Source organism: Scomber scombrus, chromosome 12, assembly GCF_963691925.1.
Source record: "Scomber scombrus chromosome 12, fScoSco1.1, whole genome shotgun sequence".
NCBI classification, from domain to species: Eukaryota; Metazoa; Chordata; class Actinopteri; order Scombriformes; family Scombridae; genus Scomber; species Scomber scombrus.
Genome location: NC_084981.1, coordinates 16994675 through 17010448, shown reverse-complemented (window position 1 = coordinate 17010448; position 15774 = coordinate 16994675). Strand labels below are relative to the sequence as shown.

Sequence of the window (15774 nt, the reverse complement as noted above, 5' to 3'; positions counted from 1 at the left end):
TGACCTGTCTGTCATGACTACAGATGAGAGCAAGGGAACTGTTCCAGGGGTTTGCCTATCAACACAATGCACTGAATTGTTGTGGTTATTTGCTGTGAGCATGAAAGAACGTGTGTGAGAGATATTCTGTGTGATGGGGACAAAGATGGAGGCGTGGATCTGAGTGCCAGTGTAAAACACCAAAAGAGAGGAAGAAAGGCAAGAGAATGAGAGAGATTGTTGGATTGATTACCTGTAGTACTGTCTCCCCTGGCTGCATGTCTGTGAAGACTTCAACACTGTAGGAGACCTCTGTGAACGTGGGCATATTGTCATTGGCATCAATGACCAAAATGTTGACAGTTACTGGGCTACTCTGCTGGACGCCATCTGAAGCCACCATCTGCAAACACAAGAAAGAGAATTGTAGCTTTGGAAACTGAGGACAAGATAACAGTCTTTTTGTTGGGATAAATCACAGAGAACTGATGTTTCATTTAAGCTCTTGCTTTGAGAATTGTTTTGCTTTGATTAGAGAATGTGTGAAAGTCAACTTCTGTCTACTACCTTTTTACCTCAGAAAGCCCACAATAGAGTCACTTACATTCTGCCTTTTCATACAGTATTCTCATTTTTCTTTCCTTTAACATTAGAAAAGTGAGGAAAAGAGAGAGCTTGTATCACGCTTGCCTAAAGGACAGTCTGCAAACTGAGCAAACTGCATGTTTATTTGTCTCTGGCAGCTCTGATCTCCAGTACTTGGCAAGAGAGAAAGAATATGGACTGAGCAGAACAACAAATTAAGTGCAAGAGAAAGGAGATCTAAACAACAACGGTGGCAGAAGTACGAAATACATGTTTCTGTGGGGGAAATTGCTTTTCCCACTAAATTTGCACTCAGTACTGACATGGAAATGACATGAATTGCTGGTTATGCTGTACATCAGGAGGGTAACTCTAGCAGCAACTAAACTTTCAAAGTGAAGGTATTGGACACAAACACACAATAGCATGGCAGCAGCTCTTTTCTCTCCCATCAAACAGTGTTTCTGTTCTCCAGTCAGCCCCAGGAGAGATATGCCAGACAATTTGGGAACCCAGGGGGAGAAAACAGATTTGGATTTACTGAGTCATCACAAGTGTATGCATACAGAATCCATGCTTATACACACATACAAGTACTAACATGTCTTTGCAAAAACACACACTTTTAATGTGCTGTATACAACATCCCGCCTCTTGTACACAAACAAACATACAGTAAGAACTGAAACAAAATAAAAAAATCGTCTTTAAGTCTGATATTTATCTAAATTGCATCTGTCTGTTAACTCTCATTCCAGTCCAGGAAATGCAGAGTAATTATGAAAATGGATTTGATGCTAGCATTCATGCAAAGACATAATTTCTCTCAATAAAAATCTATTAAACATCATCTCCATAAAAGCAAAAACACAATCTTCAAAGTGTCTATGAAGTTATCAAGTAAACATTATGTTAACAAGCTTTTAACAATAACTCAGATAGCCTTGTGCAATGTAATATAGCTGATTAATGTTATTAGTCCAAGATGCCATGCCGAGGCCTTCAAATCAACTCGGCTCATTTTCGATTTTGAGTTGACTCATTTATTGGACTCATGTGCACAGGTACTCAACTAGTTGTATGTCACATTTAGACATAATTGCAGGGTTAGGGTTAGTGTAAGCAACAGCATTTCAGCTCCTCATTACCCAAACTGCAGAAAAAAACTATACTGGACATGACCTGCATGAGTGGAAGTTTCAAACAAATAAATGAATAAACTTGTGCAGACACAGCAAAAAGAGATCAATTCTGTACTCACTCAACAAACAGTTCATACCTTCATAAATCACTGAAGCTGATGTCCAAAGCAGCTCTACCAATCCAACCGAACACAAACTACAGTGAATCATCATCATCTCTAGGGATCTGTTCCAACAGAGCTCACTGGTGGCTCATTGTTTGTTTGCTGATCCTCTATAATCCAAATGAATTACCCCAGTTGGAAGGAGCTACTGCATTTCCCAAGATGCTGTCATATCACTGGCCACCATAGAACAAGTTCCTTTAGAACTCTAAAGCAGGCAGTTCACTTCCATGTCACAGTGGTAAAACAGAAACTTAAATAAGTTGAAAACTATCAAATATAGAAAGATGAATGAATCACCATTACAATTATGAGTAACCCACTTCAGACTCCTGATGGAGCATGAAGGCATCTGTGAAGTTCAGTGAAACTGTGCCATCTCACATGTTTAGAGCGTTCCAACAAAAAATATTTGGAATACCGTAGTTGGACAATTTGGGAAAAATGCTTAATTGTTTTCTTGGTGACAATTCCATTAGAATATTGATATGTCTGTTTGTGAAGCTGAGGTTAGTAGCCAGTTAAACCCACAGCTTGTTGTTTTTACTTTAGCTTTTGTGCACATAAAAAAGAGATCTACCATATTGTGTTATTTAGTGAGCTTTAGAGGTGCTGGTAGGCAGATTGTGTTACCTTCTGAAAGAGCCAATCTAGCTGAGACTCTGGTCCAGATTCAGACCAAATAACAATTGAATTCATCAGGAACAATTTTTAACCACAGCTTGACATTTGAGTGACATATTGTTGTTACATTACTTCAGCTCTCATCATTCAGCTGCCCACTAGTCATCACAATTAGCAAGGTTTACAGATGTTGGAGTTCCAGTTGATGAAGTAAAATGACTTGTTTAAAACTAGCCTATAAAAAAAGAAAGGTTGACAGTGAAAAACATGCAGTTAAAAATGACTGTACTGAGGAATTCATATCCATTTTGCCAAAGGGAAGTATGAAGACCAAACATGCCTGTTATGAACAAAACTCCCAAAAACTTGGAGGTAATAACTTCCAGCAGAATTATTTCAACAACATATATTTTCAACAATGTAGGCAGTGAAGAACCCATATTACAGCAGACTCATTAATGAATATTTATACCAGTATCTCCACATGGTCATCGCTTAAAGGACCTCCAAGTCTTATATTTGAGTACCCCAGTTTTCAGTTTCATAATGTCAGTTTACCTGTTTTCTTAAGTTGAAGTTTATTGCGCTATATGATATTGAGATTAACAGGAGATGAAAGTCTTGTATTTGTGTCAACTGAACATACAAAACAATTAAAGGTCTGATGTGCCTTTGGAAGGAAATTTGGAAATTCAAGTGAACAGACATTTCACTGCTATTTGTCCACTTGTAAAGGTCATATTGCTCTAGAAGTGTCAGGTCAGCTTTGTATCTGCAAGAGCTTCTTGGTATAGAGCTAACCTGTGACTTCTATTAATATACACAGAATAGGAGATGTAGGTCACAGGGCTATAGAGCTGTCTTGCAGATAGCTATAGCGGTCTGAGGCCTACCGTGAAAGTATAGGCCATCTGCTTCTCCCGGTCCACAGGTTTGAGGAGCCTCAGGTAGCGGATTATCCCGGTTGGGGTCAGGGCGAAGATTGTGGTGTAGTCACCCAGGGTAATCTTCACCATAGGGTCTTTCGTCTTCCAACAGAAAGATATATGAAAAGACACATGTTACCATGGTGACATGAGTGTTTTTATCATTGTTTTCAAAGGCCGCAGCTGTGGGGCTGAGAAAACCTATCAAATACTACATTTTGATCTGCCAAAGAGTTGAAAAAGTAATCTGCTGGCAGGTCTCTCATCGGTCTTCAGAAAACACTGGAGAAGGAGCTGAGGATGGAACCAGAAACCAATGTTTTTTAAACTTGATTGTATCAACGAAAAGAAAGATGAGAGGAAATGACTTTCGTTAAAAACAACATATAATCATTATCACCCCTGCTCTTATTTTGGGAAAAATATTGACTGAATTAAGCAGTTGTTAAAGAATATGGATTTTACAGCTTTTGTTGGAGGTCTCCAGTTGCTAAATGAGCTTGAAAACACTACAAAATAGAGACATTAACCACACAGGTATAATCACTGTGAGACTCACATCATTGTGAGACCGTGTTAACAAATAAACCTGAACTCTATTCCAATTCTTTGCTGTCTGCAGTCCACTTCGATTCACATCCATCAATGAGTCCTCTTAAGAGAGTTTGGTAAACATTAGGACTGGGTAGCTTATTGATTTTGTTATCTGTTTCCACTTCACTTTGATTTGTTAATCTTCTCCCAAGACTGAGTAAAGGGATATTCTGAAAAATGAACTGAAAGTTGGTGGTCTTTTGCTTGGACTATGTGTGTTTTCGCTGATTTAGATGTAACCCAATCAGTGTTTAGGGTATGCAATTGGGTACGCAAAGCTGCTTTGGTGGGCGAACACACACAAACATGCACCCACATAATATCAAAGTTTGTTAATTGTGTCAAATAAATGTCCAAAAACACTTTCATCCAACTACACACACAAGAATCAGTTGAAAATATTAAAAACATATTAATTAAAGTTTGTATTCAAATAGAATAATTGAATAATTAAAAGTTCTGACTTAAGCAAATTCAGAGACCAGATCAGAAACATCCACCTGCATATAAAGGAGAGCACAGCACAGCAAAACACTCCAAACACACACTCTCATTAGAATACAAAAGTCACAGCATCAGTGAGATTATTCTATGCACACACTCGTCATTACTGGAGACCTGCTTGCTTAGTATTTAATTCATGGTTTATGACATTTTGAAGTAACAAAAAAAAAGTCTATTGTTGTGATATTGTTGTGAGAGAGCTCATTTATTGTGTTTTTTCTCCAAAACAGAATCAAAAAGTTTGTAATAATTGTATGTCGTGGATGTCTCCAGCAATGAAGAGTGGTTTCATTTTGATTTTATTTTTCAAAGTGATTCATGCTTTAACAGTAGGGATGTCCCGAGCCAGTTTCCAGTGTAGAAATCAAGTTGATCAAGGCATTTTGCTATGGATCGGCATCAGCTTTATGACCTACTGTATCCCAGGTGAGGTGGGTGTCAAAGCAGCTCCATTTCATTTTATACAAAACATTGAAATACATTATGACATCCATTTCAATTTGTGATAACCACATTGACACTGTACCATAATGAGTACAAAGTGAGCAAGGGCATTTGTTGAGGCTCTTTTAAAAAAATATTAAAATTACATGAATTTTTCAGGTAAGAGGACACAAAGCTTAGTTTTTGGTTGAAAGTCACATTTTAACCTTCAGTATTTTGTTCTAAATTGAGATGGAGAGAAGTTGTTTAAATCCCTATCTAAAGCTAGTGCAACAAAGGTTTCACAGTGGCACTTCTCTCTTCAAAGATATACAAAACACTCCTGGGCGCTACAGAAAATACTATAAGAAAGCAATTAGAACTGTGATACAGAATTAATGTGAAAATATCAAGTAGTAAAATCCCTAGATTAAATTTGTTTTCCTGTTATTAATGTAGTCCTACTTTAGGCCATTAAGTGTGCACTGTGCAGCTGTATTATGCAGGAAAACATAAATATTGGATTAAACTCAATAATCAAGGCCTTTGGAGTCCCCTGCTAGTGGATGCCACATAACTGAAATGTCCCTGTTTTGATCTCAGACAGGGACCATTGCATGTCATGCCCATCTCTATCCCCTTGTTTCCTGTATGCCACTTTGCTACCTAATAAAGGTATAAATGCAAAAAAAAAAGAGATCTATAGACACATACACACACTGTATTTAAGGACAAATATCAAACATTAGTAGCAAAACATGGGGCATCCCTATGTTACACTCTTAGATGCAGTGACACACACAAACAATCCTCTTTACCTACAGGTGTACTATCAGGAGCCAGCTACACCAAGGAAAAAAATACAGCAGGAAGATAACTCATGAACATGATATTTTCTGTGAGTACACAACATTAACACACAAACAAATGCAAACCTTTACTCAATGTTAATCAATGCGCTACAAGTGCTTTGTGTCTGTATGCACATATGTATAAGGGTGGACATGTGCGAAGTGTAGGTAACAGTGAGAATAGGCTGATAAAAGTGCTCTTTCTACCTCCTCAATGTCATTATCCAGAGCGATGATTCCCAGGGGGGCAGTGAGGTTGGCACTGGCTGAGATAGTCGTTCCCACAGGGGAGGACTCACTCACGTAGCCCTGATAGGTAGCAAACTGGAAATAGGGTGCCTGGTTGTTCTCATCCAGTATTTCAATAATGAGGTCAGCATAAGATGGTAGGGGATGACCGTTGTCTTGTTCAGCCTATAAAAAAATAAAAAATAAAAACAACAACAAGAGATAAAGTCCATAGTCAGCATGTTAGATATCAACAAGCCTTTAAAAAGTCTTACTTTTTGAAATAAACTGGAAAACTGCTCTGCTGGAAACTTATTAAGAGGTGCAGTACTTATAACGAATCACGATGGCGAGAATAACATGGAGAGTTAAGGTATGTGGACTCACCTCTTGTGCAGACACAGGGACAAAGAGCCATAATTTCTCTGAATGTCATTTCAATTACAAAAAAGCTATACTGACTAAATTTAATCAGGAGTCCATTTAGGATTAGGCCTTGGTAATTACCAACGCACTTAACGTGAATACAATAGTTTGTGGGGGAGAGACAGTAAATAGCTACTGCTTCAAATGAGTGACCAATGAAAGAAAGACGTTCCCATAGATATACTAGCCAGTTCAACGTCAAAATTCCAAACAACAGTGTTATCAAGTGTACCAGCACTTGTTTCTGATTTTGTTAATCTATAGCTAATTATAAACATTCCTTGCCATTTATTTTCCATTGTAAGTAACACAACACATTATCACATATCAAAATGTGTGTTGTCTCATCTCTTCACAAAACATAAACCTAAAAGAAGCTCAAGCAGCATTACATGTGATATTACCACACTGTGAATGTGGTCCAGTCAGGCTGTCACTGCAGAGTTTCCCCTGCTAAGCACACATGTCGCTATTGCCTCCCACACTGGGATGCTTCAGAAACATTACAGCTTTGAAAATACAGATGGAGAGGGGGAGTGAGGCAACATCAGTTTAAGCCATTACCTGGAACTAATTCTTCACATTAGCTCGATTTCACTGAACTTGTGTTGCAGAGTGTTGATTGTAACACAAGAATATATTTCTATTGCTAAATGCTAAACTGCAGGGGCCAAAAAACTGTAATTGTTGTTTGAGTGTATACCATATGATTCCTTCCCTTTGCTGCACATCCAGTTGAGTTCCATTCCAGCTGAGATTCACACCTGTTTTTTTTTTTCTTTTTGCCATGACAATGTTATACCAGACTATCCTTCCTCAATGTATTCTACCTTTTTCCCTTATCTGACTGATAATAAAGAACACCCACATTTCGCTGACCCAAAGATCCAATCTACACACACAAACACCTGAGGGGAAAGTGACAGACAAAGTGCGTATGCCTGGATGTTCTCTTTTTGCCTCGGCACACACACACACACACACACACACACACACACACACACACACACACACACACACACACACACACACACACACACACACACACACACACACACACACACACACACACACACACACACACACACACACACACACACACACACACACACACACTTTTATCTGAGGGAGGAAAGACGGGGTGTAGGATTACAGGGTTCCCTAGTGATTTTGCTCTTTAGCGATGTCCCTATTTCTGGGAGGCAGTGCTAAATGACCTGCGCTCCAATGCTACAACAAACAGGCCTGGAGATTCATTGCTACTGAAAGTCAGTGTTTATCACTCACTCTTGATTCTCCCACCCTGACTCCATCATCCTTATCGTGTCACACTGAATCTCTTTCCTTTCTATTTTCTATATGACTACCCTATTTCTCTACTTCTCCATCTTCCATTGTCACTCATCTTCATTTCATCCCAGTCATCGTCATAGATAAGGCTCCATCAGGATCAGTGATGACTTATGATGAACAACAACAGATGTGTTTTCTAAAATACGCCCAAGTTGCTGCAGCTCATTTCACTATTAGTGTGTGATGATCCTCTCAAGAATTAGCTGTTAACCACACAAAGCTGAACACTCCCAAGATACAAAAGTCTAATTCTCACTTTCCTTGCTCCTCTTAGTCCTAGAGCAATGGTTCCTCCCCCTCTCTATGACACAGGGAGATCAATCAATCAATCAATCAATCAATCTTTATTTGTATAGCGCCAAATCACAACAAAGTTATCTCAAGGCACTTTACACATAGAGCAGGTTCTAAACCGAACTCTTCAAGTTTTAATTTATAAAGAGACCCAACATTCCCACATGAGCAAGCATTTAGCGACAATGGCAAGAAAAAACTCCCTTTTAACAGGAAGAAACCTCAGGCAGAACCAGGCTCAAAGTGGGCGGCCATCTGCCTCGACCGGTTGGGGTAGAGGGGAGAGAGAGGAAGAATAGGAGAGAGAGAGAGTAGCACATTGAAAATAAACATTGAAGCTAGAAGGTCCGGGACTGGAATCTGTCATCCGGACGTCTACAGGCCCAGATTACCTGTGAGACGAGAAAGCACAGACAACTCCGGGGAAGAAGTGTAGGTTACTGAATGCATTAATAGTACATGAATGTTATTGGATATAGATGGATGGATAGAGAGAGAGAGAGGAGGAGAGAGGAGCTCAGTGCATCATGGAGGTAGGAGTCCCCCGGCAGTCTAAGCCTATAGCAGCATAAACTAGGAGCTTGCTAACTATAAGCTCTATCAAAAAGGAAAGTTTTAAGCCTACTCTTAAAAGTAGAGAGGGTGTCTGCCCTCCGGACCGAATCTGGGAGATGGTTCCACAGGAGAGGAGTCTGAAAACTGAAGGCTCTGCCTCCCATTCTACTTTTAGAGATACTAGGTACCACAAGTAGGCCTGCGTTCTGGGAGCGCAGTGTTCTGGTAGGTACATAAGGTACTATGAGCTCTTTAAGGTATGATGGAGCCTGACCATTAAGAGCTTTAAAAGTGAGGAGAAGGATTTTAAATTCTATTCTTGATTTTATGGGAAGCCAATGCAGTGAAGCTAAAATAGGAGTAATGTGATCTCTCTTTCTAGTTTTTGTCAGAACGCGTGCAGCTGCATTCTGGACCAGTTGGAGAGTCTTTAGAGACTTGTTAGGGCAGCCTGATAATAATGAATTACAATAATCCAGCCTAGAAGTAACAAATGCATGGATTAGTTTTTCAGCATCATTTTGAGACAGAATATGTCTGATTTTTGAAATGTTACGCAGATGAAAATAGGCAGACCTTGAAATTTGTTTTATGTGGGAATTAAAGGACAGATCCTGGTCAAATATAACTCCTAGGTTCCTTACAGTAGTACTGGAGGCCAAAGTAATGCCATCCAGAGTAGGTAGATAAGGCTTCTACCATCCTCCACACACATCTCTCTATATTTCTTGGTCTTTTCCAGCTCCCCCTTTGAACTGCCTTGCTTCCTCTATCTATGCGTAATCCTCCCCAAGAAATACAAAATGCAAAATGCTTCTCGTATGATCAATCTTTCCTCTCCTCCTTCCTCTTGTAGAAATTAGCTCTTCCTCTCATCTCTTGACTTGCCAGCTATCCCGGTAAACAACAGGTTACACCACGCATAGAGGTGTCTAGAGGTTAGTGATGGGTGGATGGCAAGTTCATCTGTGCTGCTGCTCTGCACTGGCAGCACTAAGGCAATCCCTGACTGCTTTAAATTAGGATTCATGAGAGCACAGCAGCCTTTCCTCCTGCTAAGTCCATAAATCATAACATCTTTTTCACCCTAATCTCCAAAGCAGCTAAAGATAAGGTTAATGGCCTTCAGGACTGAGGCTATCTAGGTGGAGCCGGGTAAGGGTGCATGCTAAATGTATTGAGATATTAGTTAAACTTGATGTGGCACAAGCATATTAAAAATATGAGGACAGAAGTGCGATGTTTAATAAAACAGCTTTGTTTTCCTAATACAGCAAAGGAATCAATATTTTACCTTGAGCTAAACCTTGAATAAGATAATAAATGGATGGTTCACATTCAGTAGATATTTTTTGGAAAATTGTAATTGTTGCACTTTAAACAAAAAAAAAAAAAACAGTCTAAATTGACTATGCACATCTGTAAGTTCACAGCATCATTTTTGCTTGCTGTAATTTTTCACAGTAGTGTACGTTGGTCCTATTTTGTTCAGTCTACTCATTGTGTGACCTTACAGTACACTGTAGTTTTTTGTAGCAGGTTTAGGTTCAATCAAAGGTCACACTGTAATTCTCAGCAGCACAGGGGAGGCTCTGTAACCTTTAATAAAACAAAAACAGGGCTGATTATGGTGATGCAATAATAAGGAGTGAACATTACAAACTGAATTTAATTTTTTACCTTGATAATGAGTGTGAACCTCTGATAAACGTCCCTGCTGATCGGTTGAAGAACACGCAGCTCTGCAGTGGTTCTGTTCAGGGAGAAATACTCTGGATATGTGACTGGATGACCTGCAATAAAGAAATAAAAACATTCACTTATTTGGATTCAGTGCACTTTATGGTACCATCAAGAACACTGGAGTGAACATTCAGAAGTCAAGTCATGGCAGACCGACAGAGCCAAAGAAGATTAAATACATAAAATCAATGAAGATACGTGATGAACCTACCAACAAGGATGTAGTATAAAATGCCAGGTCTGTCTGATGGGGGTTGTATGTTTCTATCCATGTCCACTGCCTGGATTGGAGGGGTCACGTTCAATGGGTTCAGTTTACTCTGCAACAAGGAATGAGCAAATTAGTCAACAGCACTGCAACACACTCAGATTCAAATCAATGTATTTCCTGTTGTCTGTGTGGTTGCAGCCTACAGTTACAAAGATATAATAACTGAGTGCATGAGAGAGGCATTTCAGTATCTTGTGAAACAATTTTGCCCATCATCATCCGCCCTGAAAACATATTTTGTGTGCTATGTAATAATATCTTGGCTTCTGTATAATCTTTTTTGACATGTTGTATTTTAGTTCCTCACAACTCTGCTCCTCCAGAGAAAAACAGTACTCTCTAGAGGGGGGCTGCTTTGGACTTTCCTCCTGGCCCATTAAAATGTTTTCTGCTTTTAAATGGGATGAGAGGAGCTGTTGGGCATTCTTGAATCACTCCCTATCTCAACCTGCTGATTCTGTATCCCTCCTAATAATCTTCCCTGCCTCCGTCTATTCTCCATACAGTAGTAGGTTAGAGCTTGAGCCTGTAGTCACCAAAACTGCAAAAATAAGAAAGCTGCAACCATGTGTGCTTTCCCCAGTTGGTGCTGGTAGTTACACTTATCCTCAGTTTCAGGAAAGGTGAGAACACAGTGTCTTACTCATTGTGGTGTAAAAAAAAAAAAAGGCTTCCAACACTGATTATTGGGAAATCAAAAAGAACACAGCTGATTTAGGCAAGTGCTTTCGCAGTCACAATCCGTAGCACACTGGGCAATTATTGGGGTATTTACTGAATAAGCCAGTGCTATTAAATCTTTTTCTCATCAGCATGCTTCTAAATATGCCTAATAGGGTTGCATATTTAGGATAATCTGTTTGTGGTACTGGAGGCAACTTTTCCTGTTCATGCATACGCAGACATCATCAGCACTAATTATCCAGCCTTACCCCAACACTTTTGCACCAACATATGGCTAAGTGGGAATATGTTTAGCACATCAAATTTAAGAATACCTCTCCTCATGCAAAATGCCTCCACATGGCTGATACAATGTGTGTGAGTATGCAAAGAGGCCTGTGCTGAACTTCCTTAGCGTAGACAGCGACATTGCTAACAGCTCTCTGGCAGGAAGAATCCCTCCCTGAGGGGGTATATTTATATCCCACAGCTCTGGAGTAATCCTTACACCCCTCCCTAACCAGCCCTCTCACTTTTACAATGTCTGGAGGTGCGCTAAATCAAATCCCCCTAGCTCTGCACAATGATGATTAGCTATAATACCCTCCTCCAGCAGTCATTATCTGAGAGACTCCAGAGCCCACATTATATCCCCCCAGGCCAAAAAATAAATACAGATCAACTTAATAATGCCCGTCTAGCCATTGTGATTAATTACAATACACTCATCAATTATGAGAAGACAAATCTCCCCGTGGACAGATATGTTAGCATAATGGTTACACTGCAGAATGGAGAAAAAATCAAAGACCAGCAAAAAACTGACTGAAAACTGCAAAGCCAATGTAGGCCATTCCTAAAACATGTTATGAAATTTAAATGTGCACTGTTTAAGGAGAGTAAAAAGAGGAGAATATGTTATTTATTATGAAACAGACCTGATGCACTAGAATTATTCTGGAAAAACCCAAAGATAGGAACTGAGTGTAGTGTAAATATGTAGAGGATAAATTAAAGTTGTGTCAGTGTATAAAGTAAAGGATAAATGCAGTGTCTCTGTAACATCAGACTGTACTGATATGAAGCGTTGGGAGAATTAAACCATATAGTGATCAGAGGTTAAAAAAAAACAAAAACAAAAAAAAACTGGAACAAAAAGGAGAAAGGCCAACCTTTTCACTGGTGAAAAGGCTTTGGTTTGTGTAGCAGAAGCTTTGGTTTGTGCAGCCAGAGCTCCAAGGTCCTGCATAGCAGTCTGCAAACCTTTTATCATAAATAATACATTACATGGGCAAACTGAATGGAAAACCTGAACAAACAACTGTGACTCAGTATGGCTGCTCTCCCTCGACTACAGCTATAGATACAGTACACACGCACACACACAGATGTATTCTCTCTCTCTCTCTCTCTCTCTCTCTCTGTAGACCTCAATCTATAACGTTTGAGTTTCTCAACCAATCTATACAGCTCCCATTGTGTCGATATTGCCGGCATCTGTGTTATTTAATCTCTCTGCCACTCTGTTTAATCTCTCTGTTCAGTTAAATTCAATTCAGTTCCACATGTATGTTCACCCCAGTACATTTAACCCATATTTGATGCAGTCTTTTCCAATACTGCTTTCGAGTAGTATACTCAGCTAAGTGTATCCTATTACGTCACACTCAAGTCGGTGGCTGAAATGAAACTATTAGTCGGTCTTCCAATTTACAATAAAAACAAACAAACAAACAAACAAAAATGGTCAGTTCTTATCCACTGAAAAAGAGCTGAATGCTTTGCAATATATTGCATAAAAGTAGAAGAAACTATGAAAATAATTGTATTGGCAGGTCTACAAAATTTACAAAATATTATATTTATTTGGTCAAGGGCTGATACACAGAAAAGCTAATGTGGGCAGTTTAGAGTTTCTGACTGACACCTGCAATTTGTCTTCCGACTATGGAAGGTAACTGGAGCGCTGAGAGGAAACCCATGTGATGACGCGGAAAACATGCAAACTCCACACTGAATGCACCCACGCTGAGATCCGAATCCACACCCTTACTGATCTGAGGAGACCACAGTGCTGACTCCAGTTCAACCCAGTCCAGTAAATCCAATCAAATTCAGTCCTGACTACTCCAATCCCATCAACAAAGTTACATCTAATCCAGTCTAGTCTGCTGATGAGGACCATATAATATGGTCAAAGAATCTAGTAAGTGGACCTTGATTTGAGACTGAGAATGGTTTCTATCCAAGATTATTAAGAATTAAGTGTCAAACTCAACCAACTTTTAAATTAACATGAATGAGAAACCCTTGAGGTGCTTGAGATTATGGAATCACAAGGGTAGAGAATAGCAACTAAATGGACCCCGAGGAGAGATTTAGTTTACCAGTCAAAGTTATAATGTCACTTTTTATATATACCATTCATATATTGTATTTCTTAATGTATATTTTATTATGTTATACTTGTTATTGTATGCATATCATTAGAATACTTTGTTACCTCGCTAGGCACTGAGGGCAACTGTACAATGTTGGGAATCAGTCTTACATATGTAGCTCATTAAGCACACTTATAATATACTGCATATAGCTTCTAATTTGTATTTCTTGTCCAGTTTGTTCTCTGCTTACTGTTTATTTTGTGTATGTGTATTTAATTTGGATTTATGGATAGTTTCTCCCATTTGTATATTTGTATTACTGCTTGCTCTAACTTTTGGTACCTTACCCACTGTGTAGTGGTCTGTTTATTCTCTTATCTTAGTCCAAACTAGTCTAGGGTAACTCAATATTTCTTCACATTTCAATTCAGTTCAGTTCATTTCATTCCATTTGATTCAGTCCACTTCATTTCATTCCACTCTAATATTCTGTCCATGTATAGAAATACACAGTACATACAGATTTCTAGAGAAATAGATAAACTGTATATAGACATATATAAATTCTAGTGGTGTACTACTTTCTATCCACCTAACCAGTGGTGTTAAACTGTCATCTCAGGTCAACTCAGCCTTCAGCTCTAATTGCTGGTCCAACAGACCAGAAAATGCCCCTGGAATTATCATGCTGAGAAAAAAACAGCAAAACTTACTCTGCCTCCAGGTGAGCAGGCAAAAGCAAGGCGTTATCGAAAAATAGGACGTTTAAAAGGAGTGGTGTCGTTAAATATTTAGCTTAACAGGAATACATGTGGCACAGATGTTTCACATATATGTGCACAAGACATAAGCAAACACAGGATGACAGACAAAAACACAGCCTCCATGCGCGGTAATACAAATATACACATACTATTAACAGGAGGAATTCTGTTGAAATGACCTTGTGGAACAGCAGTGTGTTTGCGCTTGCTTGTCTGCCCCGTTCTTACCGGTTCAGTGAATTCAGGGATTGCAACGCGGTAGGTGAGGGGGTTGCAGTCGCGGGTGTTGTTAACCAAAACACAAGGCAGAAACATGGGGCCCAGGTCGTCTCCGTCCAGAACATCCACGGTCAGAGTCGTGGTAGCTGTTCGTCTGTTGGGAGGAAATGGAGCACGGTCCTGGAAAACAAAACAAATGCTTTCAATTTCAACCTTCAAACTCCCAGACGATTTGTTGCTTTGTGCACTGGGACTACACACTGCTTGAGCTAAAAATCAATGTAACATGTTTAAACCATAACACATTTCTGCAGCTGGTTTTAAGTATGTATTGCAGGGGTGGCTGCTCTGGAAGCTCACAGTGTTCCACTAATTATGTTTTTATTCTTCATTTGTTTGGCTGCAGGAAAGGATGCTGAAACCCTTTTTCTTCTCCTTAAAGTTAATAATTACTGAAATATTTTGTGGTGGAAAAGTGACCAAGTAATTAATTTTTTATGGCACTGCATCAATGTCATATCATATGCAATACAAAAAAGGCTATAGGAGCTTAGACATAAAACTAAATATTACGTTATAAATGTGATGTTTGCTACATAATCCATGTCTTTGGTAGAGAGTTTTCAGACAGTACCCAAGTAACAATGCTCTTATTTGTGCATGTATTTGATTAGAGAGATGGTCCTGTAATGATGCAAACAATGCATCCCACTTTAGACCATTAGAAACCAGATGGATCAGCACTATGTTCTACAAACATTTTATTTTTAAGGAAATTTTAAGGAGTGGTACCCTGACAAGCGAGCACCACACTTCAAAGATTCACATTGTCGGTGTAATTGAAGTCTTGAGACAGCGCAGCGCAGAGTTCTAGTAAATACCATGCCTTCTTTCTTTCTTTACTTCCTCATGCATGAAATGGAGAGAATGGGAGATGGGGTGACTGCTAAATGATTATCTGTCCTCTTCCATTCTCTAGTGTAGAGCGTAATCTTTCATCATCACTTTTTAAGGGAAGAGATTATATAATCAGTGAATGGGACGTAATTATGATATAATTATAATTGCTGCTTGTTTTTTTG

General features: G+C 39.2%; 1 protein-coding gene across 1 annotated transcript in view; it reads right to left on the bottom strand.

The window, feature by feature from the left end:
* Positions 1-15774, bottom strand: part of LOC133992184 (protocadherin-15-like) — a 149116-nt gene that overhangs the window by 91090 nt on the left and 42252 nt on the right. The window contains exons 8-13 of the mRNA XM_062430890.1: positions 14702-14872; positions 10603-10711; positions 10329-10441; positions 6000-6206; positions 3388-3522; positions 233-382 (exon numbers count right to left, since the gene is read on the bottom strand). Of these exons, the coding sequence (XP_062286874.1) occupies positions 233-382; positions 3388-3522; positions 6000-6206; positions 10329-10441; positions 10603-10711; positions 14702-14872 (885 nt within the window). The remainder of the gene's footprint in view (positions 1-232; positions 383-3387; positions 3523-5999; positions 6207-10328; positions 10442-10602; positions 10712-14701; positions 14873-15774) is intronic.